The following is a 25,885-nucleotide window of genomic DNA, read 5'->3' on the forward strand; positions in this document are numbered from 1 at the left end:
ATTCTGGAAGGGCAGGAACAGCTTCCCTTCCTAACACGTCCCCCAGAAGGCACTGACCGGGCACTGCTGCTACCTGAGAGGACGAGTCGCCCTGCCCTGAGGCAGCAGGGGTCTCCAGGTGTGTGACCCTAACACCCAGCGGAGCAGCAACTGTCAACAAATGTTTGAAGAACGTTCTGATAGGACTGGTTTATATTGCTTTGCTAAAAAATACTGTCTCCGTTTTGTCCTTCAAACACGCAGGCTAGTTGCATGGGCTTAACCAGGTGTAAAAGGATGGAATTTGGGTGGAATTTCTAGTTCTCAATAGGGTGGTGGGGGGGGGAAGCCGCTCCAGTTCTACCTGCTGTTCTCTGCTGCCACCTGGTGGCAGCACTGAGGTGTCACCGCCGGACTTGGCAGGCAGAAGAAACCTCGCTTGGAGAGGGTGGACAGGGCGCCAGGAGCTAAGCATCTGCCTCACCCCTCACCCCTCCTCCCCATGGCCCCGGCCTGCAGAGCTGCCCAGAGGTCCTTGTGGGCGACCCGGAGTGCGTGGCTGTGACCTGCCCACTTGCTCCTGGACTGGAGAACTTTGTCCCAGCCGCGCGGCACCTCCCAAAGGGGAAATCCCGTGTTTTCAGCTGCAGGGCACAGGACACCACGTGCCTGGCACATGGCCACTGCCTGCCCCTCCCCCGTCTCACTTCGCCACCTCTGTAGGCACTGTCCTTGCTCCAGCCCCACGGAAATGAGCCGAGGAGTGGAACCACAGTGTCTCTGTCTCCCTGACCAGGCCAGCCGTTCTCGCCTCCACCGACTGCTGCGGTTTCTCGCTGGGGGTGAGTGTGAGCGTCGGCAGCAAGGACACTGTCCCCCCACGTCCACGTCTCCATCACTCCTGCATTGCTAGGGGGCAGCAGCAGGGAGCTGAGGGCAGCTGCCGCTGGCCTGGGCATGGCCTGTGGGTTAGAACACAAGTCTGCCACACTGGAAGAGGGAACCACAGGTGAGTCCGTGATCTCTGGGGGGAGCGTGCAGGTCAGAGGCTTTACACGGAGTGAGGTGAAGGAAGCAGCAAGAAAAGAGATGGAGACGTCCCCTTGGAAGGCAGGGAGCAGCCGAGCCAAGCCGAGAGCCGGACAGAGGGCTGGACAACCCCTGTATTGTGCAGGGGCCACTCACGGATGCCCAGTGTGACGACGGGGCGAGGTGGAAAGCATTTGCACGAGGAGGGGTGGTGCCACGAGGGTCTCAGATGGTGGGGGCCTGGGCTGCCAACGAGGAGGCCCCAGGGGGAATGGCCCCGGGCTGAGCCTGATGGAGCTGGGACTGTGGTCTGGACGAGACGCGGATCCTGGACGCACGCAGGCATGCAAATCCCAAATGACACAAGTTCACAGGAGTGGGAGGGTGGACGTGGGGAGGGGGCCTCGCCCAGGGGAGGTGGGCCTGGCCACTCCGCTTGCCAGGGGAGCCTCCCTCTGCCTCTCCCCGCACCACCACTGCCACACTCAGTGCAGGGTAACCCGGGGCGGGGGCTGGGGGACTTCCTGATGCTGAACTTGGCCTCCAAAACTGTGAGTTACACAACCCCTTTCCCCCTTAGGCAGCTGGTTTCCCGCAGGCTTTCTGTGGTAGGGCCCAGGAGCGACCCACACAGCCAGACACTGCATGGGCTGGGAACTGTGTGGTGACAGCATGCCTGCTCCCCCTACTGCCACCACACTGCCCCCACGCCCTGCACATCCATGCCATCTCCACCCTGGGGGCAGCTTCAAGGGGGCCGAGGAGGGGCCCAGAGCTGCATCCTGGTGACTCCCAGCGCACGGCCCCTGCATGTGGCCCAACACAACCCCTGAGAAGCCACCCCCCAGCACCCAGTCACCACTGCAGGGTTCCAGGGAGGAAGAGCCTCAGCCTCTAGGGGGAGCCCAAGGCCAGACCCTGCTCCCAAAGCCACCCAGCTAGGGCTCCCAGGGGAGACCTTTGGGTGCAGCCCCGAGACATCTTCCACCTGCAGAATTCTGCACGCTCAGATGCAAGTCTCCCACAGGAAAGAACAAAAGAGCCTGCAGTCACCCAGGGAGGGGGGCAGGGTGGAGTGGCCAGCTCTCCCGTTTCCATAGCAACCTCTCCCCAAGAGCAGGTGCAGGGAGAAGTGAGAGCATTGTGTGCAGCTCTGCCTTGGTGGGGAGGGGGCAGAGGGGGCGGCGCACCTGGAAGCACGTACCTGGGCCCGGCTCAGGTGCCATCCCCCATCCCGGGTTCTACCCTGCGTCCTCTTGCTAACAAATCGCGCTGCCAGCAGATCTCCAGCCCTGAGCTGGACACGCAGGGCCAGCTCCCAGCAGGCTCCTGGGGAGACGGAGCTGGCTACGTCCTCCACGCCTCTCTCGCGGGCTCCTGCAGGGACCCCGTCTCCCACGGGCAGGCTCACCTTTCCCGCAGGTAGCTGAGCACTCCATCATCCCCAGCTGCTTCCACCTGTGCCCCTGGCTCCGCCGTGGCGGCTGCGGTGCTGGGGGCACCGGGCTGTCGGGGCTGCCCACGTCCTCCGTCTCCTCGCTCCGCTCCTGCTCCCCCTCGTCCTGGCTCCTGCCGTCTGTCACCAGCTGGCCGTTGAAGGGCTGCCCTGGGAGGGGCAGGTGCAGAGGCAGAGCGGTCAGTGTGGAGCCAGGGTTGGGAGGGGACACGGCCTCTGTGGGGGACCCGGAGGGAGCAGACATGGGGGTCCCTAGTGCTTGCAAGGCCGCTGAAAACTCGTAAGGAAAAGACGAGCACCTCGGCAGGAAAACCAGGCAAGGCCACCGAAAGAGACCGAGAGCTCCACTCGCGATGGCAGAGCCACGTGGACAGGAACCACTCACTCCCGGCCACGGAGGCTGCGCAGTTGGGACAGCCTGCGACCCCTGACCCTCTGCGGGGGAGGAACGAAAAGACCCTTCTCAAACTCCACGGCCTGGGCTGGGGAGCTGAAGCCAGGAACTCCACACACAGATCTCCCGTGTGGGGGTGGCAGGGCCCCAACCTCTTGAGCCATCACCTGCTGCCTCCCAGGGTCTGCATCAGCAGGCAGCTGGAGTCTGGAGTTGGAGCTGGGATTGAACCCAGGCCACCTATAGGGTGCAGGTGCCCCCACAGTCAGCTGGCAGAGGGCAGTCCGTGAGGTGCAGGGAGATGGTGCCCTCGGGTGCTCTGAGAGCCAAGGCCACCGACCAGGCCCATGACAGAGGCTTTGCCTGGACAGTGGACAAGAGGGGGCAAGTGGGGCTTACCTGATCTCCTGAGCGGCGGCACCTGCGGGCCGATGGCGTTGGTGCCCCGGATGATGTACTCGTAGTGCACGCCGGGGTTGGGCTGCTGGTGTATCATCTGCGACACAAAAGCCACGGTTACTGCGCCCTGCACACGCGCCCGCGCCCCTCCTGCTGGCCTGGGTCTCCAGGCACGAGTGGCCCAGTGGGTAAGGGAGTTGGGCGGACTCCCGTGCAGGGATGCGTGGACCTGGGGCAGAACGGACTGAATCAGGTTTTGTTGAAGAAGGAAGAGGAGGCAGCTGGGAGCCGGGCCGGGAAGATGGCAGCAGAACCTGTACCTGGGCTAAGATTCTGCCCAGAGCTCTCGCGGGGAGAGGAAGTGGGTCTACACTGCAGCAGCGGATGATGGACACCAGGTGGCGACACTGAGCCTCCGGGACAGGGCCTTCAACGTGGGCCTGGTCCTCTCTGGGTCCCTCCCTTCTCTTCCCTAGAAAGCCCCATCACCACGGACACGGGGCCAGGAAGGCAAGCACGAGGCACACCAGGCTGCCTGCATCCCATTCTCTCGGGAGCCGATGGCCAAAGGCTGGCCGCCGGCTGGGGCGCCGTAGTCCTGGCTTAGGGCGCAGACAGCACATCCGGGAGCGGCTCGAGCAGCTCAGCTCCCACTCCATCCGCCTTGCCTGGGGGCCCAGAGCTGTTTGGGTTCTCAGTTTTGCTGGGGTGGGCTCTACAGAGCAGGGGCCGGACAAGCAGACACTGCCCGGTTCTCACAGCAGGCGGCTCTGCTCTCCTGGGACAGCTGTGTGCCCTGGCCAAGTCCCTTCAGCTGCTTCGTCTGGAGCAGGCGGTGGTCTCTCCAGGCTGCGAGGGTCTGGGTGTGACCCTGAGTCCCCCGGGGCCCTGGATCCGCCCTCCTGCTGGTTCCTCGTCTCTCGTCCTCTCCTCACTTACGTCCGAGTCCCCGTGACAAAGCCACCCAGGAAGGCAGGCCCAGACACCGCAGGACTTCATACTCCAGGGCCCCGTCAGCCCTTTTAGCGCTGAGAGCGGCCTCAGGCTCCCGCAGCCAGCACCTAACCACCCCTCCTCCCCACACGGCAGGACCCGAACCTGGCCAGAGGCTGGCGCTGAGCCTCCCTCTCCACGCACAAACCTTGCTCTGTTCATGACATCACCGCTGGCCGCCGTTCCTAGTTCCTAGACCACCCAGGTGTGACTGACAACCTGGGAATTTGGGTTTTTTCCCCCTGCAACACTGTTCAGAATTAACCCAGAGTCAACCTACTAACTGGATAGACTTAAAAAAAAAAAAGAAAAAGCTCCAGTAAATCTAACAATGCTTCCTTTGTCACCTCCCTTCCAGCAGGCGCAAGAGGAGTGGACACAGAACCACAGAGCTGGAGAAGTAACCACGGTGTAGCCACGAGGCTTCCAGAGCCCGGGAACCGCTCAGGCTACGTGCACCACACCTTGATACAGAACGGATGGGAAACCCTGGGTGAGGCAGGGCTGCAAACAGTCATGCAAATATGCAATCAAAAGATGTGCTCAAATTCTGCAGTACATGCCTCCGGGGGAATGCGTGTTCTCCAAAAACCTGCACGCCGATTCCAATGTGTGGTCATCAAGAGAAACTTATCTCTCCATTCTACTTCCCTGGGGAGCTTTAGGAAACCCCTTCATGTACTCATAGGTGAGCGCCTGGGGTTTACCACACGTGATTTTCAGCACTGACTTCTGGTCACCCTTTATTTTCTGATCTCTTAAGGAGACTGGGTTCCAGCAGGTTCCAGCGGCTTCTTTTAAAATCAAGGACTTCTCTCAACCTCCTACAGGAGCGAGGATGTGGGGGCTTGCAGGAAGCCCCTCCCAGTGACTGCTGAGCACCCTGGAGCCCCCCTTTCTCCCTTCCTTGTAGTCCAGCTTGGAAAGGCCTGGGAGCCCAGCCTTGCTTTATCAAACTGGGAGGGGGAGCTGGGAGGGGGCCTGGGCTTTGCCCCTGCTCTGGCTCAGCGAGCGCCATCCGCTCCACTGGGTCCTTAAACTCTGAGGCTAATCAGTGCCTCGCAGGCGTCAGGTTGGGAGAAGCAAACGGCAAGCCCATAAGTCACGTAAGAGTCTATGCCAACCAGGAGTGCGTGTGTGTGCGTGTGTGTGTGCGTGTGCGCTCCTTTGCTCCCTCGTTCTAAGGCTGCTCCTTTGGAAGCCACGAGATACCAAGCCCACAGAAGCAGCCAGACTCACGTAGACATCCAGGATCTCGTTGGTGGGGCCGTCGGCCAGGAAGGACTCTCCGGCTGTGCTGGAGATCTCGTTGGGACGCTTGTAGGTGAACATGGTCCCTCCGCCCTCGTATTTCCCGGGCCGGTCAATGGCCCAGTTCCCGTTGATGATGGATCGGCCGGAGCGACTGCGCAGGGCTGGAGCGAGGAAAAGCGAGAAACTCAGCATGTGCACAGGAGGGTAGACCAGCCCCTGCCCCACCCTGGTGTGCTGGCTCATTCACCCACTTGCCCTGGCCCTCCTGTGCTGAGCCCGGCACCCATGGCACGTGCCCATGGCCTGCACGTCACCATCAACCCCTCCCATCCTCCACCACGTGGACTTAGCACAGGAGGAAGGGCTGCAGGGCTTGGGGGAAAAGCGTGTAGGAGACAAGGAGGAGGGGAAGGCCTGGGAGGAAGAGGAGGAGGGAGAGGAGGAGGGCCAGGGACACACTCTGCTCTGTTGCACGCCTTCCTCAATGAGCCTAGATGGGAGACTTCAGAGAGAGTTCACGTAAGAAGTGGGGGTTACAATGTCTGTCCGCACCGGCTCCGCTCCCCTCCCATGGCAGCTGGTGGGGGTGCAGAAGGCAGGGTTCCCCGGGGCGCCAGGGGAGGGGCTGCAGGCCCTGCTGCCGCAGTCCCCACCCCTCCTTACTGCCCCAACATTGAGAAGATCCCTCAGACGCAGGTGCACCTTGAGGCCCTGAGATGGGGTACCTGTGCCGAGCGCCTGTGCTGAGGGGCGCGGACACAGCCATGGCTGCTGCTCTTTGCACCCTCCATGCACCGTGCCCTATGCTCTCACTCTCTATGATCACAAATTCACCAGAAGCAGGAGCATCGAGAGCCGGTGATGGCCCCGGGACCACTAGCTGCTTCAATAACCATGGGCCGGCGGCTCGGCTTGTCCCCCGTTCAAATCCCAGACCCCACCTTCGCCACGTTGCTCAGCAGGTGTCACAGGACAGGCAGGCTCTTTTGACCTATAGCCATTTTCAGCCATGGGCCTGCAGGGTCAGAGGGCAGAGGTCCCCAGCCCCCTGGGGCCACCATGCATGGCCGGCCACTCGCTGCGGCTCTGGGCGTGCCAGCTGTGGGGTTCTGAATACCCAGCTGTCAGGTCCAGTTTGTGGCAGAGCAGGGCCAAGGCAGAGACAGAGCAAGGGCAGGCTTGGGGCTGTTTTTTTATCAGGGACCCCAGTTCTGCAGAGCAGTCCACTTGGCATCTCTGTTCCCCCTTCCCCTGGTGGAGCTCCACTGAATGGGTGCAGGTGCTTCCCGGGCCCCTCCCACCACAGCCAACTCCAGCTCCCAGAGACCAGGCTGGGCCTCTCTCCCGCTCACAGGTGCTCTGCTCAGCTTCCCTCTGCGTCGTCTGTGGCCCAGACAGCTTTCTCCAGCATCCACACAGACACAGCGCACAGCCACGGTCCCCCCCTCCCCCCACGTGTCCCAGCCGCTTGTCTCCAGACCCAACAAGGAAAGTGCACAGCAGGCAGAGGCCGGGACCAGACAGCTGCTTCTTCCTTCTGGAACTGGAGCTTCGGTTCCTCCCAAGCATCCTCCTGGCTCGGCAGGCGCTGGAGGCTGCTGGGAAGCGGCAGACCATGCCAGCTCCAGCAGGACGCCACTGGATGTCAGGGCCTGGTGTCGCCACCAGCTCTGTTCCCGCAGGAACTTCAGAAGGCCTCACCGGGCAGGGACCCACGGCAGCCTCAGAACCTCTGCTCATCTGCACAGCCCGAGATGGGATTCAGCTGCAGAAACCCATGCATGATGAGCCCATCGAAGCTGAAACTAATGGGGCAGGCGCCTCAGCCTGCAGTGCCGGCATCCCATATGGGCGCCGGTTCGAGACCCAGCTGCCCCACTTCCGATCCAGCTCTCTGTTACGGCCTGGGAAAGCAGTGGAAGAGAGTCCAAGTCCTTAGGTTCCTGCACCCACATGGGAGACCCAGAGGACGTTCCTGGCTCCTGGCTTCGGATTGGCCCAACTCTGGCCATCTGTGAGCCAGCAGATGGAAGACTTACCTCGCCTCTCTCTCTGTCTGTAATTCTGCCTCTCAAATAAATAAATATTTTTAAAAAGCTGAAAATATTGTCACGGGGTAAACGCACTGGCTCCCGGAACCCACAGATATCCTGGGTTAGCTGGGCTGGAGTAACACATGCTCACCACACTTAGCAGCCTGCTGTCGGCAACAGCGTCAGGCAAGGCTCGGTGAGTGAGAATCCGTTGGACACCCCAGGTGCTATACTGAAGATCTCACCGGCCCTACCTGAGAGTCTCAGGCGCTCCGGGACGCCTTACCGGCTGCTTGGCTATCTCGTGTTCTCACCCTCATCCCAAGCTCACCTCTGGAGCACGGCCCTGCAGCTGACAGGGGTGGCAGGGTGCGGCTCATCCACGAGAGGACCGTGCCGTGCACCGCCAGCTCAGGAAAAGCCTAGACGCTGAACTGCCCCCGCCCACGGTCTCGCTTTCACCCTGGGATAGAGTTGAAGACCCCTGCGCGAAACCGCGCTGAGCCGGCATCACCCGTGTTCACTTCCTGCTCTTCGCCCCCAGGGGGCGCGCAGAACTTTCTGCTGCTTTGCAAGGAGCTATGTTAACAATTCTCCACTAGCACAGGGCCTCACCAGCTGTACCGCAGTATTACAGAAATGTATCTCCACACTCCCTCCTGACGGAGTTCGTTCCCTTTGTTCCCGTCTGTCTGCGACTTTAGGAATTTCAAGCGCCGTCCTTGGAAGGCATGGCTGCCCTGCTCACAGCTGAGCAGCCCCGTGTCAGAATTCTACGACGCCTTCTCCTCCCCCGATCAACAGGCAGACACATGCAGTGAGGCATGAAGATTTCGTTAGAGAAAAGCAAGTAGTTCCAGTGCAGCTCAGCTACCGCCTGACCCAGTGTCCAGATCGGTCTGTTGTCCATGCACACACACACGCACACGCACACACACACACATGCACACATCAGAGCGACCTCTAGGTTCAGAAGCACTCTGGCATTGCGAGTTTGAATGGATTTTCTTTTTTAAGATTTATTTTATTTGAAATGCAGAGTCACCGAGAGAGAGAGAGAGAGAGAGAGAGAGAGAGCAAGGAGAGAGAGAGATCATCATCCACTGCTTCACTCTCCAAATGGCCGCGACAGTCTACACTGGGCGAGGTTGAAGCCAGGAGCCAGAAGCTTTATGTGGACCTCCCACGTGGGTGCAGGGGCCCAAGCACTTGGGCCATCCTCTGCTGCTTTCCCAGGCCATTGCAGAGAGCTGGATCAGATGTGGAGCAGCCAGGACTCAAACCAGCACCCATATGAAATGCCGGCAGTGCAGGTGGCGGCTTAACCCACTTTGCCACAGCACCGGCCCCCTTGGGTAGATTTTCTACAGCACGATTTGGCCTGGAGTGAGAGCGTGTCTCAGAAGGCAGTGGACTCCCCCTTGGTTCTGCCCCATCTGGGCTCAAGAGGCTGGAGCAGAGGGAAGCCCCACAGTTGGAGCTGAGCACGGCTACATCTGGTTCCTTCAGACACTACAACAGCTGACCGACTCTGTCCCCCAGGTTTCCTTTGAATCCTGACTTTGAGGAACTTTGTGCTATGAACCCTCCGCTATGTGGGAAGAGACAGGTTCCATCTGTGGCCGAAGGACGAAGACAAGCTGGGCAGGCAAGTGCCGGGGATGGCAAAGGAAGACCCAGTCCCCGATGTGGGTTTCCTGGTGCCAGCCGCAGGTGCACAGGGAGGCTGGCAGCTGCTCCAGGGCATGAGAGGGTCTCTGAGCAGGGACAGCAGGGTGAGAGGGGCTCACCATGCAGGCCCCAGGCAGAGCCCCAGGTACTGAATATGGCAGGGAGATGGCAGAGAGCCTGGTGCGGCTGCGGAAGGGGGATCCTGGGTGCTGGGGGTGCAGGGAGGACTTGGACAGACGGTGAGGGCCATGCCTTGCCCTGCAGAGCCACAGAAGGGTCTTGGTCAGAGTGTGGCCACAGCTCTGCTTTCAGGAGCCTAGCAGCTGCTTCAGCCTGGCTCAGCACTGGCTGTTGTGGGAGTGAGCCAGTGGATGGAAGATCTCTCTTTCTTTGTAATTCTTTCAAATAAAATAAATCTTTAAAAAATAAATAAAAATCCAAAGACAGTATTGCTTTCCTCCCAGAGTTTTCCATTCCACCAAAAATCCCAGCCCCTCCTCCACACCTCTTCCTGCTGCCCAGCTGGACCCATGCTCTGTGGACCAGCCAGGTGCCCCCGGCAATGCAGGAACAGCATGGCGATGTCCCAGGGTACAGTGCACCTGACAGCGAACTCTGACGCCCTCCATCTGCTGCTCTCCTGGCTGTCCCCAGCCCCAACACCAAAAGCCACATTTCCCCCCACACAGATGCCACAGCTCAGGGCTGCCCCCTCATCCTGAGTTTGGGCACTAGTTACTGATCACTGGCTGGGCCCTAATAACAACCAGAAAAGCCAGTGGGCAGAGCCTACAGACGGCTCACCCTGACACTCTACAGCGTGGCCACGTGGATTCGCCCTGCCACGATTCCCGCTGTCCTGATGCCAGTGCTGGTGCTCCGGTGAGGAAGCCACTTTTCCTGCAGAGAGAGAGTTAGCGAGCAGCAGGGTTGGGGGTGCCATCCTGGGCCCCCGTGTCTCTTTCCAGGGACCTGTGTGGCATCTTGGCTACCTCTCGTGCCTGCATATCGCACAGGCTGGGGCAGGCCCTCCGTGGAGACACACCCTGGCTGCCCCTGCTGTTCTGTGTGCTCCAGGGCCACCCACGCACTCTGCAGAGAACACAGGCTGGGATCTGGGACCACGGTGCACAGCTCTAAACGCTGGCAGGAATTTATACGGTGACTTTAAAACCTCCTTGGGGGAACGGCTATCACATGCATGGCGAGGCCAAAAATACTAAGGACCAACCAAACCGCAGCAGCAATGCACTTGGCACTTCCAAAGGTGTGGAAATGTAGTTAAAAGATTCGCTTACTTTTGTGCAAAAATATATTGGAACCCGTGCACAGGTTTTTTCACAAAATGCATTTCCCGAAGCTGTTGAAGCCCCCTGTGCCTGAGAGAGGCCTCATTCTCCTTCTGGTTCCCGATTTGCTTTTTTGACTTGAAAAAAAAAGTCTCTTCCAGCAGTATCCACTCCAGACCCCTTTGTGTGTCCACCTCAGCCCTGCCCCCAATGGTGGCCGCAAATCTGGAGCCTGCACAGGGCTCCCTCGCGTTGCTCACCAGGTCCATAGTCCCAGGGATTCAGACTGAATACAAGGTTGATGCCCACGGGCGGGAGGCTGGAGATCTGACTCAGATGCAGATAATAAGGAGTCAAAAAACAGCACCACAGCTGTCTAGAAGCCAGGTTTATTTATTTATTTGTTTAAAAAGTGGAGTTATAGAGAGGAGAAAGAAAGAGAGATTGATCTCCCATCCACTGGTTTGCTCCCCAAATGGCCACAATGGCCAGGGCTGGGCCAGGCAGAAGTCAGGAGCCAGGAGCTTCTTCCAAATCAACCACCTGGGTGCAGGGGCCCAAGGACTTAGGCCATCTTCTGCTGCTTTCCCAGGCCATTAGCAGGGAGCTGGATTGGAAATGAAGCAGCCAGGACTCGAACCGGTGCCCACATGTAATGCTGGCATTGCAGGCTGTGGCGGACCCTGAAGCTGGTGCTTTCTATCCTCACCATGGGAACCCTTGCTCCACCTCCTTCCTGACCGTCCCTCTTCCCCAGCCCTGGGACTCAGTCCCAAGCAGCAGCCACACCTGGCACAGCCCAGCCGGCTCTGCTGCCACCCAGGCTGCCACACCCAGCCAGGCCCGGCGTGCCTCCCACAACTCTCTGAACAGACCAGATGGAAGGGAGCATGGTTAACCCTGTAGTTAACCCTTGAAGGGCTCTTTGAAAAGTTAGCAGAGAGGCAGGTGTTGGCACACCCAGATCCTAAATCAGAGTGCCGGGGTTTGAGACCTGGCTCTGCTTCTGAAACCAAATTCCTGCTGATGCACACCCTGGGAGGCAACAGTGATAGCCCAAGTCCTTGGGCCCCTACCACCCACATGGGAGACCCTGATGGAGTTCCTGACTTCCAATTTTGGCTTGGCCCCATTCTAGCTGTGGTGGGCATTTGGGGAGTGAACCATTAGATGGAAGATACCTTTCAAATAAATAATAATAATAGAAGATTTTAAAAAATTGATTAGTTCTCACACCATTAAAAAATAACAACAAACAAAAAGTTAGTGGACAAAAAAATTAAAGGATGCATTTATTTTGGTACCCAAAAGTTGAAATCCAAAAAATTCAAAAAGCTTGTGAAAATACACATTATGAAAAATAAGGCACGGATTTCAATATTTTTTTGCACCAGGATAAATATATCTTTTAGTTCCATTTTCTTTTCTTCTTCTTCTTCTTCTTTTTTTTTTTTTTTTGACAGGCAGAGTGGACAGTGAGAGAGAAAGACAGAGAAAGGTCTTCCTTTGCCATTGGTTCACCCCCCAATGGCCGCTGCGGCCGGCGCACCACGCTGATCCAAAGCCAGGAGCCAAGTGCTTCCTCCTGGTCTCCCATGTGGGTGCAGGGCCCAAGCACTTGGGCCATCCTCCACTGCACTCCCTGGCCACAGCAGAGAACTGGACTGGAAGAGGAGCAACCGGGACTAGAACCCAGGGTGCCAGCGCCGCAGGCGGAGGATTAGCCTATTGAGCCGCGGCGCCGGCCAGTTCCATTTTCGATGAACACCCTGAAGACCCCATGGCATCCTCCTTAAACACAGCCCAGCTCCCACGGCAGGACTGAAAACCAGAAGAAACCGGATTCTCCAAGGCTTCAGAAACGCACCCTTGCACAACACGATGGTTACGCCCAGGCCCTGGAGAGGCTCACCCTGGAAAAAGCGGGCATGAAATTGTCTTTACTGGAAAGGCATGTGTTTGGGAAAGCGATGCCTTCCTCCGAGCACAAGGTTAGCTCGCTTGTTAGGAGTTAATTACAGCACTTCTTGCTGCAAGCCAGCCCGGAATGTTGGCTGGAGTCCTCGGGAGCCTGGGATTCGGGCTGGAAGCTGCGTCTCCCATCCAAGGCCACAGAGCTCGGCGTCACTCTGATGACTGTCGCCCGTGCCAGACAGGCCTGGGGGAGGAGGAACATGTGAGGGATGCAAAGCGACGCGGCGGGACAGACAGACGCGGGAACGTGGCTGACGGGGCTGCAGCTGAGCGAGGAATGGCCAGGAGCCTTAAGTCCACAGGAACCATGTCACCATGCTCTCGGGAGGTCCAGTACCGACACGCAGCTTTAATCCAGACCCCTGGATGCTGAAGTCCAGGGCAAGCGGAGAAAGCCATGCCTCTGATGGTGCCTTATGGCTTGGGCTCCCCCGTTCTCATCTCCCGCCCTCTTGGGTCACCCTCCCCCAGCCCCGCCCTCCTGGCTGACCAGCCAGCCGGCTGTCGGGGCTTCTGGCTGCCCCTGGCCGCTCACTTTAATTCCTGTGTGCAGCCCCCTGCAGAACCACCCCACCATGGAGCCCCACTCTTCCCTCTGCCAGCTTCCACAGGAACCACGGGCAAATCCAGCGTCATCTCACAAACCACGGGAAAAGCCACATCTAGCTTCAGTCCTGGCAGCCTTCCAAACTCCCCTTGTCACTGCCAAACTCCCGGATGCCATCCATTTTGGCCGCCCCACACCTGCATAGGTCCCGGGGATGTTAGCCGGCTGCCTCCCTCCCCGGGCCCTCTGCACAGCTCCTCCCCGTCCACAACCTCCCAGCCTTCCAGGCTCACGGTAGCATCTGGTGGGCGTCTGGTGCACAGGTCAACATGCTGTTTGCGACCCCGCAGCCTGATGGGTGTGCCTGGGTTCAAGTCTGGACTCTGCCCGAGACCCCAGCTCCCTGTTGACGTGAACCTGGGGATGGCAGTGGGGATGGCTCAGGCGGCAGGTGGCTGGGAGACAGACGATGGTGGCTGCACAAAACACCGGGCGGAGCTGCACTGACTGCCTCTGGGGTCCAGGATCTCCTCACGTGTTTTAGATCACAGGTGTTTTTTCCCCCGGGAATGACTTGTTCATAGTCTTTACTTCTTTTACATTGGATGGTTTCACCTTTTCTTAGTGACTATAGGAGCAATACAAAATACTAGCCATTAGTCTTCTGCCTATTTTATGTTCAAGAATATTTTTTCAATCTATCATTTATCTTTTTTTTAAAGGATTTATTTTCCTTATTTGAATGGCAGAGCTACACAGCGGGGAGAGATTGAGAGAGATCTTCCATCCGCTGGTTCACTTTCCAAATGGCTGCAATGGCTGGGCTGGACCAAGCCGAAGCCAGGAGCCTCATCCAGGTCCTGGGTACAGGGGCCCAAGCACTTGGGCCATCTTCCACTGCTTTCCCAGGTCATAGCAAGGAGCTGGGTTGGAAGTGGAGCAGCTGGGACTAGAACCGGCACCCATATGGGATGCCAGTGCCACAGGTGGAGGATTAGCTTAGTGCGCCACTGTGCCAGCCCCTGGAGTACATGTTTTGAGTTCATCTTCGCTCAGACATTTGGTCGTCCGGAACACGCGCTATGCCAGAGGAAGTTTAGAACCGAGTGATGCTCTCTAAGACTTCACTGGCATGTTGATGTGCTTTTACACCGAAGTGATGGATTAATCTGGGGGCAACGGAGGGTGCGTCCATATGCAGCTGCCCGAGGCAGAAATACGGAACATTTTTTCCATTAACCTAAGTCTCCTCTTGCATCTGTCAGTGGAGTCTCATCGTGCTGTTCAGATTGCTTCATCCCTCCCCAAACACGAACACTTCTGTCGCTGCAACGAATGACGTCTTTTAAAAACTGCATATTCTGGGGCTGGCGCCGTGGCTCACTGGGTTAACCCTCTGCCTGTGGTGCTGGCATCCCATATGGGCGCCGGTTCTAGTCTCGGCTGCTCCTCTTCCAGTCCAGCTCTCTGCTGTGGCCTGGGATAGCAGTGGAGGATGGCCCAAATGCTTGGGCCCCTGCACCTGCATGGGAGACCAGGAAGAGGCTCCTGGCTCCTGGCTTCGGACCAGCGCAGCTCCAGCCATTGCGGCCATTTGGGGAGTGAACCAGCAGATGGAAGACCTCTCTCTCTCTCTGTCTCTCTCTCTCACTCTCTGTAACTCTACCTGTAAAATAAAAAAAACAAAAACAAAAACAAAAAAACACTGCATGTTCTATCTGGTTCCTGCTTAGATACAGGAAAACCACTGATGTTTCTCACTCACCCTGACCTGGAAAACTTAGGTCTAATAGATTTTCCCAAGCTGTCAGTAACTTTGTTGGCACAAAACATGCTCTATGTAAATAAGTGTCAGGACATGTTAATGCACACACGCCCATGGACTCGTGGATGAGAGGATCTATGCCATAACCACACCCACACCCCGGATGCATCCTCCTGCCTGATTATTATATTAATACTACCAGTAGCAATACCAGCCTTGAGGGCACAGATCTGCAGTGCACGGTGCGGCATTGTTAACTGTTAGCCTTCCACCGTGGACTCTGCCACTCACTCAGCCTTCACAACTGGAACCCCCTACGACCTCTGCCTAATGCCCCCATTTCTGCTTGCCTCAGGCCCCTGCACCAGCCCCTGGACTCTCCGTGCTTCTGCGAGTCTGCCTGTTGCAGGCTGCTCCTGCTAAATGGCCTTGCGCCGTCTTTGAGTGCATTTTTGCCACTGAGAAGGGTGAGTTCCTTATGTAGCTCACCTGCTAGCCTTTATCAGAGAAGTGGCTGCCAATACCTTCTCCCAGTCTCTCTGTGGATTGCCTCCTTTGCTGTGTAGAAACTTCTTGGATAGATGTGATGTCACTTTTTTTTAATGCTTCTGCTGCCTGAGTGGTGGGGCCTCCTCTAAAGTCCTTGTCTACCGTGATGTCTTGGCACACGCCCTGAGCCCACCGTGATGTCCTGGCACACACCCTGAGCCCACCGTGATGCCCTGACACACGCCCTGAGCCCACCGTGATGCCCTGACACACGCCCTGAGCCCACCGTGATGCCCTGAGCCCACCGTGATGCCCTGAGCCCACCGTGATGTCCTGGCACACGCCCTGAGCCCACCGTGATGCCCTGACACACGCCCTGAGCCCACCGTGATGTCCTGACACACGCCCTGAGCCCACCGTGATGTCCTGGCACATGCCCTGAGCCCACCGTGATGTCCTGGGCCCACCGTGATGTCCTGACACACGCCCTGAGCCCACTGTGATGTCCTGGCACACGCCCTGAGCCCACCGTGATGTCCTGGCACACACCCTGAGCCCACCGTGATGCCCTGACACACGCCCTGAGCCCACCGTGATGCCCTGACACACGCCCTGAGCCCACCGTGATGCCCTGAGCCCACCGTGATGCCCTGAGCCCACCGTGATGTCCTGACACACGCCCTGAGCCCACTGTGATGTCCTGGCACACGCCCTGAGCCCACCGTGATGCCCTGACACACGCCCTGAGCCCACTGTGATGCCCTGAGCCCACCATGATGCCCTGAGCCCACCATGATGTCCTGGCACACGCCCTGAGCCCACTGTGATGCCCTGAGCCCACCGTGATGTCCTGGCACATGCCCTGAGCCCACCGTGATGCCCTGAGCCCACCGTGATGTCCTGGCACACACCCTGAGCCCACTGTGATGCCCTGACACACGCCCTGAGCCCACCGTGATGTCCTGACACACGCCCTGAGCCCACCATGATGCCCTGAGCCCACCATGATGCCCTGAGCCCACCATGATGTCCTGGCACACGCCCTGAGCCCACTGTGATGCCCTGAGCCCACCGTGATGTCCTGGCACATGCCCTGAGCCCACCGTGATGTCCTGGCACATGCCCTGAGCCCACTGTGATGCCCTGACACACGCCCTGAGCCCACCGTGATGCCCTGGGCCCACCATGATGTCCTGGCACACGCCCTGAGCACACCATCATGTCCTGACACACGCCCTGAGCCCACCGTGATGCCCTGAGCCCACCGTGATGCCCTGGCACATGCCCTGAGCACACCATCATGTCCTGACACACGCCCTGAGCCCACCGTGATGCCCTGAGCCCACCGTGATGCCCTGACACACGCCCTGAGCCCACCGTGATGCCCTGGCACATGCCCTGAGCACACCATCATGTCCTGGCACACGCCCTGAGCCCACCGTGATGCCCTGAGCCCACCATGATGCCCTGAGCCCACCGTGATGTCCTGGCACACGCCCTGAGCCCACCGTGATGCCCTGAGCCCACCGTGATGTCCTGGCACACGCCCTGAGCCCACCGTGATGCCCTGAGCCCACCATGATGCCCTGAGCCCACCATGATGTCCTGGCACACGCCCTGAGCCCACTGTGATGCCCTGAGCCCACCGTGATGTCCTGGCACATGCCCTGAGCCCACCGTGATGCCCTGAGCCCACCGTGATGTCCTGGCACATGCCCTGAGCACACCATCATGTCCTGACACACGCCCTGAGCCCACCGTGATGCCCTGAGCCCACCGTGATGCCCTGAGCCCACCGTGATGCCCTGACACACGCCCTGAGCCCACCGTGATGTCCTGAGCCCACCATGATGCCCTGAGCCCACCATGATGTCCTGGCACACGCCCTGAGCCCACTGTGATGCCCTGAGCCCACCGTGATGTCCTGGCACACGCCCTGAGCCCACCGTGATGCCCTGAGCCCACCGTGATGTCCTGGCACATGCCCTGAGCCCACCGTGATGTCCTGACACACGCCCTGAGCCCACCGTGATGCCCTGACACACGCCCTGAGCCCACCGTGATGCCCTGGGCCCACCGTGATGCCCTGGCACATGCCCTGAGCACACCATCATGTCCTGACACACGCCCTGAGCCCACCGTGATGCCCTGAGCCCACCATGATGCCCTGAGCCCACCGTGATGTCCTGGCACATGCCCTGAGCCCACCGTGATGCCCTGAGCCCACCGTGATGTCCTGGCACACGCCCTGAGCCCACCGTGATGTCCTGGCACATGCCCTGAGCCCACCATGATGTCCTGGCACACGCCCTGAGCCCACCGTGATGCCCTGGGCCCACCGTGATGCCCTGGCACATGCCCTGAGCACACCATCATGTCCTGACACACGCCCTGAGCCCACCGTGATGCCCTGAGCCCACCGTGATGCCCTGACACACGCCCTGAGCCCACCGTGATGCCCTGGCACATGCCCTGAGCACACCATCATGTCCTGGCACACGCCCTGAGCCCACCGTGATGCCCTGAGCCCACCGTGATGTCCTGGCACACGCCCTGAGCCCACCGTGATGCCCTGACACACGCCCTGAGCCCACCGTGATGCCCTGACACACGCCCTGAGCTCACCGTGATGCCCTGAGCCCACCGTGATGCCCTGGCACATGCCCTGAGCACACCATCATGTCCTGACACACGCCCTGAGCCCACCGTGATGCCCTGAGCCCACCATGATGCCCTGAGCCCACCGTGATGTCCTGGCACACGCCCTGAGCCCACCGTGATGCCCTGAGCCCACCGTGATGTCCTGGCACACGCCCTGAGCCCACCGTGATGCCCTGAGCCCACCATGATGCCTTGAGCCCACCATGATGTCCTGGCACACGCCCTGAGCCCACTGTGATGCCCTGAGCCCACCGTGATGTCCTGGCACATGCCCTGAGCCCACCGTGATGCCCTGAGCCCACCGTGATGTCCTGGCACACGCCCTGAGCCCACCGTGATGTCCTGGCACATGCCCTGAGCCCACCATGATGTCCTGGCACACGCCCTGAGCCCACCGTGATGCCCTGAGCCCACCGTGATGTCCTGGCACACGCCCTGAGCCCACCGTGATGCCCTGAGCCCACCATGATGTCCTGGCACACGCCCTGAGCCCACCGTGATGTCCTGGCACATACCCTGAGCCCACTGTGATGCCCTGACACACACCCTGAGCCCACCGTGATGTCCTGACACACGCCCTGAGCCCACCATGATTACCTGGCACACGCCCTGAGCCCACCGTGATGTCCTGGCACATGCCCTGAGCCCACCGTGATGCCCTGGCACATGCCCTGAGCCCACTGTGATGCCCTGAGCCCACTGTGATGTCCTGACACACACCCTGAGCACACCGTGATGCCCTGGCACACGCCCTGAGCCGCCTCCTCTGGGCTCCACAGTTGTGGGTTTCAGGTTTCCGCATCTGATTCAGCCTCGGGCAACTGCTGAGCTCGAGGCCAGTAAGAGTCCAAGTGCATTCTTTGGCCTGTGCACCTTGAACCTTGTATGTAAGAGAGAGAGTTAACAGAACAGAGGCAAACACACTGCTAGCCACGGGGATACAAATATTTGCAGAAACCTCGCTTCGAAAGCTGGAGCAGAAGAACCGCAGGCGTAAGAGATGCAAAACACACGTTCTGAGCTGTGAAGTTTGTCAGTCCCTAGCTGGGCCGTTCCCAGACAGAACGTTCACGGCCCTGGGTGCAGGTCAGGTCCTGTGTGGTCTGCACTCCCAGACGCCAGCCTGAGCCCACGATGGGGCGAGGGGACAGGCCACGCTCCCGTCACCTGCTGTATCTTTTTTAAATTTTTATTTGGAAGGCAGAGTTACAGAGAGGCAGAGGCAGAGAGCGGGACAAAGAGACAAAGAGAGGTCCTCCATCTTCTGGTTCACTCTCCAAATGGCTGCAATGCCCGGAGCTGGGACGACCCGAAGCCAGGAGCCAAGAGCTTCTTCTGGGTCTCCAACACCAGACCAGGGACCCAAAGGACTTGGGCCATCTTCTACTGCTTTCCCAGGACACAGCAGAGAGCTGGATCGGAAGTGGAGCAGCTGGGACTTGAGCCAGTACCCATATGGGATGCTGGCACTGCAGGCAGTGGCTTTACCTGCTACGTCACAGCACTGGCCCCATCTGCTGTATCTTTTTAAAAATTGTTTGATTGAGAGATGGGGGGTTGGGGTGGTAGAAATATATCAACTATCTGCTGGTTCACTCCCCAAATGCAGGAAGCAGCTGGGGCTGGGCCAGGCCAAAGCCAGGAGCTGGGGACTCCATCAGGGTCTCCCATTTGTGTGGCAGGGGCCAGGTACTTGAGCCATCATCACCTGCTGCCTCCAGGTGGAAGGAACCTGGAGACAGAAGGGGAGGCAGGACCTGAACCCAGGCCCTCCGACACGGGTATCTTAACAGCTGGGCCGTGTGCCGGCCACAGGAGAGGCTGCCAGCCCCCTGGTCCCTTCCCTGCGGTGGTCTCTGCAGGGCACACAGCCCCGAGGTGGGAGCAGGGGTTTCCCATGCCGGAGTCCCCCCCCCCCCCCCCCCCCCCCCCGGCTGCACTGATTTCAACACCTGCACCTGCCCTGTCCTCCAAGGCAGGGTGTGGCTCTGGCTTCCCTTCCTTTCCTAAGGAGAGGTGGGAGAGACAGCAGCTTTCTGGCCTGATGGCTGCTCTCTGGAGGGTGGGATGCACAAAGACAAGAGGAGTGGGCGGGGTCAGGTCTGGATGGGGAGCGGCCGGCACAATTGCAGCTCCTGACTCACTGAGCTGTCCGTTTCCGGCCCCGTGCACATGCACTTAGGGGCTGTCCTGGTTTCCAGGGGCACGCTGGCTCTGGGGGGAGGGCGTGGTGGTCCTGGGGGCGGGGTGTGGCCTGGGGACTGCTTCAGACAGGAGCTTCAGGCAGTGTTCTGAAAACTTAACCTGCGTGCAGTGCTGGGGTTAAGACAACCTCCGCAGCACCTGCAGCCCACACAGGGCCTGGTTGAAGTCCCTGCTGCTCCATTTCTGATCCAGCTCTCTGCTAATGCACCTGGGAAAGTGGCAGAGGGTGGCCCAAGTGCTTGGGCCCCTGCGCCCATGTGGGAGACCTGGATGAAGCTCCTGGCTCTGGGCTTCAGCCTGGCCCAGCCCTGGCTGTTGTGGCCATCTGGGGAGTGAACCAGCGGATGGAAGACCTCTCTCTTTGTAATAGTTTCAAATAAATTAAATCTTTTTTTTGTATGTAAAACCTATTCCTGAAGCCCGCTTGGGACCCAGGGACACGGGGAGCCATCGCTGATTTTCCGTTCTTCACAGGGCTCTTGCTTGGAAGCAGGTGCCTTCCCCAGGTGAAGAACAGAAGCAAGGCATAGTCTCTGTCACGGCTGTGTGTGCATCCACACTTCTTCCCCATGAACATTTCACTCACGAGAAAGGGCACTGCAGGCAGCTTGCTGGACAGATCAAAGGCCAACGCCGTCTCCAGGGGAGCCCACCCGGGCGAAAAGAGAGGAGGCGACCAAAGCCAACTCTTGAAAGATGCCAGATCGCGAGGAAGTCTTCAGAGAAGCGCGTCTCGTCGGGGTCGGGGACAGAGAGAAAAACTGGACAGACCTCAATCTGTGTTTTAGGGTGGAATAGATTACAAGGGGAAAAACCAAACCAAACCAGAGAGGAGACATGCAAACAGCCAGAACCAGAGGACTAGGTTGTGGCATTCCGGGAAGGGTGAAGTCACCGGCAGTGGCTGAAATGCTTGGATTGCTGATGGCTCTGCCACTCCGCCACGGACCACGAGCATGGCTCACGTGGCTCCCCTCCTCTCTGAAGGGGTCTGCAGCTCCCGCTCACCTCCCCTGAGGCCTGCCGGCCACTGGTTGCTTTGCCCCGCCTCCAGCCCACACCCGTATTCTGCAAAGAATCCTAGGGACAGATTCTGAAGAGGGGACCCCATGGGGGCGCCCATCGCAGGGGCTTCTGGCCAAGGGATTTTTCTGGGTTGTGTGCTCCCTCTGGTGGCAATGAGAAATGTCCCACCACAGATGAGCCCCCCACCTCTGCGATACACACACACACACACACATAGCCACCCCGCCCTGGCTGGGAGGGATGCCTGGCCGGCTGCACCCTCCTCTTTGCCTCCCTGGTGACAGAACCCAGAGTGTGTTCATACAAAGGTTGTCACAAAGTTCACAGGACACAGGATTCAGAGGCGTGTAGAGTTTGGTGCAGAAAATCGAATCCGCGCTCAGCAGGGGTCTTCCAAAATGTCACGGAAAAACCATGCAGGCATTTCGAGGCTTTTTTTTTTTTTTAACAAAACAACAACCTCGTCTTGTCATTTTCTCTTCCAGGAGGCCATGTGGGCAGCATCGTGTCCCGCGGTCCCCTCTGCCTTTCCATTACCCTCGCTCTCCAGATGAGGACACGTGGCTCAGATAACAACACCCAGACCGCAGCCCGAGCCGCCGAGGAAGGGGGTAGCCTCCGGGCAGGCGGCCGCCCTAGCCTGGGCTGCACACATCCGCGGGGATGCTGGGAAGTCAGAGCGCTTGGCAGCAATGTCCAGCAAGATCGTTCCTAGTTCCTGGTCCCTCTTGAGATGAACGACCGGTCAGAGTGTGGCCGAGGAGGGCGCACACGGACAACCCGCGGGTCCCCCGGGGGCAGCCTTGGCCCTTTCTGTGGTGACGCACGCCCTCTTTCACCTGTCTCCTGGAACACAGTGGGGTCAGGGCCGCCACGAAGCCCTGCTCTGGCCTCCCACTCCAGACGGCCCAGATCCCATGATCCTGGGTCATCTTCCACTGCCTTCCTAGTGCGTAAGCAGGGAGCTGGATCAGAAGTGGAGCAGCCAGGACTTGAACTGGTGCTCATACAGTATGACATGGCCAATGGTGGCCTAACCCACTGTGCCACCATGCTGGCCCCAAGGGAATTGGTTAATTAAAAAAAAACAAGAAACAAAAAACAAAAAACTGGCTGGCGCCATGGCTCACTAGGCTAATCCTCCGCCTGTGGCGCTGGCACCCTGCGTTCTAGTCCCGGTTGCTCCTCTTCCAGTCCAGCTCTCTGTTGTGGCCCGGGAGTGCAGTGGAGGATGGCCCAGGTGCTTGGGCCCTGCACCCACATGGGAGACCAGGAGGAAGCACCTGGCTCCTGGCTTCGGATCAGCGCAGAGCGCCGGCCGTAGCGGCCTCTTGTGGGGGGAGGGTGAACCAACGGAAAAAAAAAAAAAAAAACTTATATAATGAGTTTATTATTATTTTTAAAAAGTTTGTAACTGATTTTCAAATTTTAGCAAATATCAATTAAATCTCACTCATATAAATAACAAAATTTGGGGTCTTGGGTAAGATTTTTAAGCCAGGAGCTTCTTCCGAGTCTCCCATGGGGTGCAGGGCCCAAGCACTTGGGCCATCCTCCACTGCACTCCCGGGCCACAGCAGAGAGCTGGCCTGGAAGAGGGGCAACCGGGACAGAATCCAGCGCCCCAACCGGGTCTAGAACCCGGGGTGCCAGCGCCGCAGGCAGAGGATTAGCCTAGTGAGCTGCAGTGCTGGCCAATAAACAAATCTTAAAAGATCCACAAGAGAAGGGGGCATGAGACAGACCTAGGCTAAAGGTGAGGACCCGACACGTTCCAAATATTCCAACGAGAACTAAAGCGATTATTCAAACAGACTGCATTGGAAAAGTGTAGGCAAATAATCAACGTTCTCATTTTATGCTATGCCCTGGTGAATGTTAGAAACTGTGGATTCTTCCAAAAATGTCAGATGCAAAATGCCATATGCTGCCTTCAGCCACTTCTACCAAGTTCTTACAGAGCTGGTGCCGACGGCCGGGGCAGGGGACTGGCAGAGGGGAGACCGGGAGGCATCTGCAGCACCAAGGTTCTCTTTCTCCCTCTGAGCAAAGGCTGTGTGGCTGTGAGAGCTCATCCGCTGAGGCCCTGGGACTGCAGCTGCTCATCTAACAGGGGAAGCCAACCCACGGCTGGGCTAACAGGGAAAGCCGGCCCAGGGCTGGGCTAACAGGGGAATCTGGCCCAGGGCTGGGCTAACAGGGGAAGCCGGCCCACGGCTGGGCCGTCTAACGGGGAAGCTGGCCCACGGCTGGGCTAACAGGTGAAGCCGGCCCATGGCTGGGCTAACAGGGGAATCTGGCCCATGGCTGGGCTAACAGGTGAAGCCGGCCCATGGCTGGGCTAACAGGGGAAGCCGGCCCAGGGCTGAGCCGTCTAACAGGGGAAGTCGGCCCACGGCTGGGCTAACAGGTGAAGCCGGCCCATGGCTGGGCTAACAGGGGAAGCCGGCCCAGGGCTGAGCCGTCTAACAGGGGAAGTCGGCCCATGGCTGGGCTAACAGGTGAAGCCGGCCCATGGCTGGGCTAACAGGGGAAGCCGGCCCAGGGCTGAGCCGTCTAACAGGGGAAGCTGGCCCACGGCTGGGCTAACAGGGGAAGTCGGCCCACGGCTGGGCTAATAGGGGAAGCCGGCCCAGGGCTGAGCCGTCTAACAGGGGAAGCCGGCCCACGGCTGGGCTAACAGGGGAAGTCGGCCCACGGCTGGGCTAACAGGGGAAGCTGGCCCACGGCTGGGCTAACAGGGGAAGCCGGCCCAGGGCTGAGCCGTCTAATAGGGGGAGCCGGCCCACGGCTGGGCTAACAGGGGAAGCTGGCCCACGGCTGGGCTGTCTAACAGGGGGAGCCGGCCCACGGCTGAGCCGTCTAACAAGTGAAGCTGGCCCAGGGCTGGGCTGTCTAACAGGTGTCTGTTTTTCACTTGAGCTTGGAGAAGAAGAACAGCTTCATTCCCTTAACTGTAGTGGATTATGCCGGTCCATTGCGACCTCGGGCTGAGCCAGGCCTTCACCCCTTTCTCTGAGAAACCCCTGCTGAACACTGCCGAAGGTCTGTGACTCTCACCTGCTCACCACCAAAATCTCACTGCTCTCGGCATCTCTGAGAAACAGCTGAACATTTTAAAGTGCCACACATTGGGGCCGGTGCTGTGGCACAGTGGGTAAAGCTGCTGCTTGCGATGCCAGCATCCCATATGGGCACCAGTTTGAGTCCTGGCTGCTCCACTTCCGATCCAGCTCCCTGCTGGTGGTGTGGGAAACGCAGCGGAAAATGGCCCAAGTGCTTGGATCCCTGCCACCCACGTGGGATGAAGCTCCGGGCTCCTGGCTTTAGCCTGGCTCAGCCCTGGCCGTCACGACGTCTGGGGAGAGAACCAGCAGGTGTCAGATCTCTCTCTCTCTGTAGCTCAGGCTTTCATAATACATAAATAAAAATCTTTAGAAAGAAGAGACGCACAGATCTCAAAAACCAGCATTCAGACTGAAAGCAGAACTCATGAAAGCCCGGTCCTCACCCCTTGCTCAGATTTAAGACCCAGCAGTGCTCGACTCTCTCTGTCTTGGGGCCAGCTCAGGTCACGAACACGAGGGGAGGACCTCACATTTACCAAATGCATCCAAACAGTCCCCGATCCATCTGGTTCAACACCAGAAATAAACCCTGATCTCACTGGTATGCCTAGAGAAAAAGGCAGTTTGCTTCTGGGAAGGCGGCCATGGTCCAAAGTCTCAAGGCACAAGGACGTGGACCCAGAACACTGGACTGGCTCACAGGACAGGAACAAGTAAGTCCCGTCCGATACCTGCGGCTCCTGCAGAGTAAGTACCTTGTGCCAGTCAAATGCTGAGTGCTCTCCGAGTATTAATCTTTCCAGCAAACCTGCTGCCGGTACTGAAATGCTTGAGACTTGATACACTGTGTCCTCCTGCCAGTGACACTGGTCACCACCGACTTCCCTTACAATACCGCGTCTGGGGCAGGTGTTGCGGCGGCACGGTGAAGTTGCTGTTTGGAGCCTGGTCAAGCGCCGGCTCCTCTGCTTCCAATGCAGCTCCCTGCTGATGCAGACCCTGGGGGGCAGCAGGTGACGGCTCAGGGACGTGGGCCCCTGCCTGCCCCCAACGTGGGAGACAGATGGAGTTCCAGGCTCCTGGCTTCAGTCTGGCCCAGCCCTGGCTGCTGTGCGCATTTGAGGAGTGATGGGTGAGTAGAAGGCTTTTCCATCTATCGCTGTCTCTCTGCCTTTCAGATGACATGAAGATACACAAAGATTAAAGCGAATTCCACCTTCACCTTAGCAAGGTGGGATTTTGCAAGCAGAGGCTGCCAACCACGTGGGTAGCCATTAGTACAACCCTGAAGCCAGCTCACTGGATTCTTTTCCTCCGGTGAACACATTCCCACTTCACTAACGTAAAACCAGATCAGCGGTTAATGTTGGTCTCCTCGCAGCAATTCTAGAAACTCGGCAGACATGTGATTTGTTAGGGGTAACTGAAAATCGAGGAATTCAACTTGGACAAAGAATGAGTGAAGGGGAGAGCGGGGTCTGCTCTGCCTGCTGACGGCCTGGCGTCGGGGTCAGGGCCTCTCCGTGAGTGCACACCTGAGTACCAGCCAGCTCTGCTCACCCGACAGCAGTGAGACCAGGCTGGCTTCTGCTTCCTTTTGGAAGATTTACTTATTTATTTTTAATGTATGTGAGAGGCACAGAGACACACACA

The 25,885-nt window shown here is 58.6% G+C and overlaps 1 protein-coding gene across 3 annotated transcripts in view; it reads right to left on the minus strand.

Annotated features, from left to right (window-relative positions):
* THSD4 (thrombospondin type 1 domain containing 4) overlaps positions 1–25,885 on the minus strand; it is a 409,353-nt gene that overhangs the window by 21,255 nt on the left and 362,213 nt on the right. For all 3 annotated transcript variants that reach the window (XM_062206542.1, XM_062206540.1, XM_062206539.1), the window contains exons 9-11: positions 5,490–5,665; positions 3,258–3,354; positions 2,420–2,614 (exon numbers count right to left, since the gene is read on the minus strand). In XM_062206542.1, coding sequence (XP_062062526.1) covers positions 2,420–2,614; positions 3,258–3,354; positions 5,490–5,665 — 468 coding nt within the window. The remainder of the gene's footprint in view (positions 1–2,419; positions 2,615–3,257; positions 3,355–5,489; positions 5,666–25,885) is intronic.

The sequence above is a fragment of the Lepus europaeus genome, chromosome 11 (genome assembly GCF_033115175.1).
Source record: "Lepus europaeus isolate LE1 chromosome 11, mLepTim1.pri, whole genome shotgun sequence".
NCBI classification, from domain to species: domain Eukaryota; kingdom Metazoa; phylum Chordata; class Mammalia; order Lagomorpha; family Leporidae; genus Lepus; species Lepus europaeus.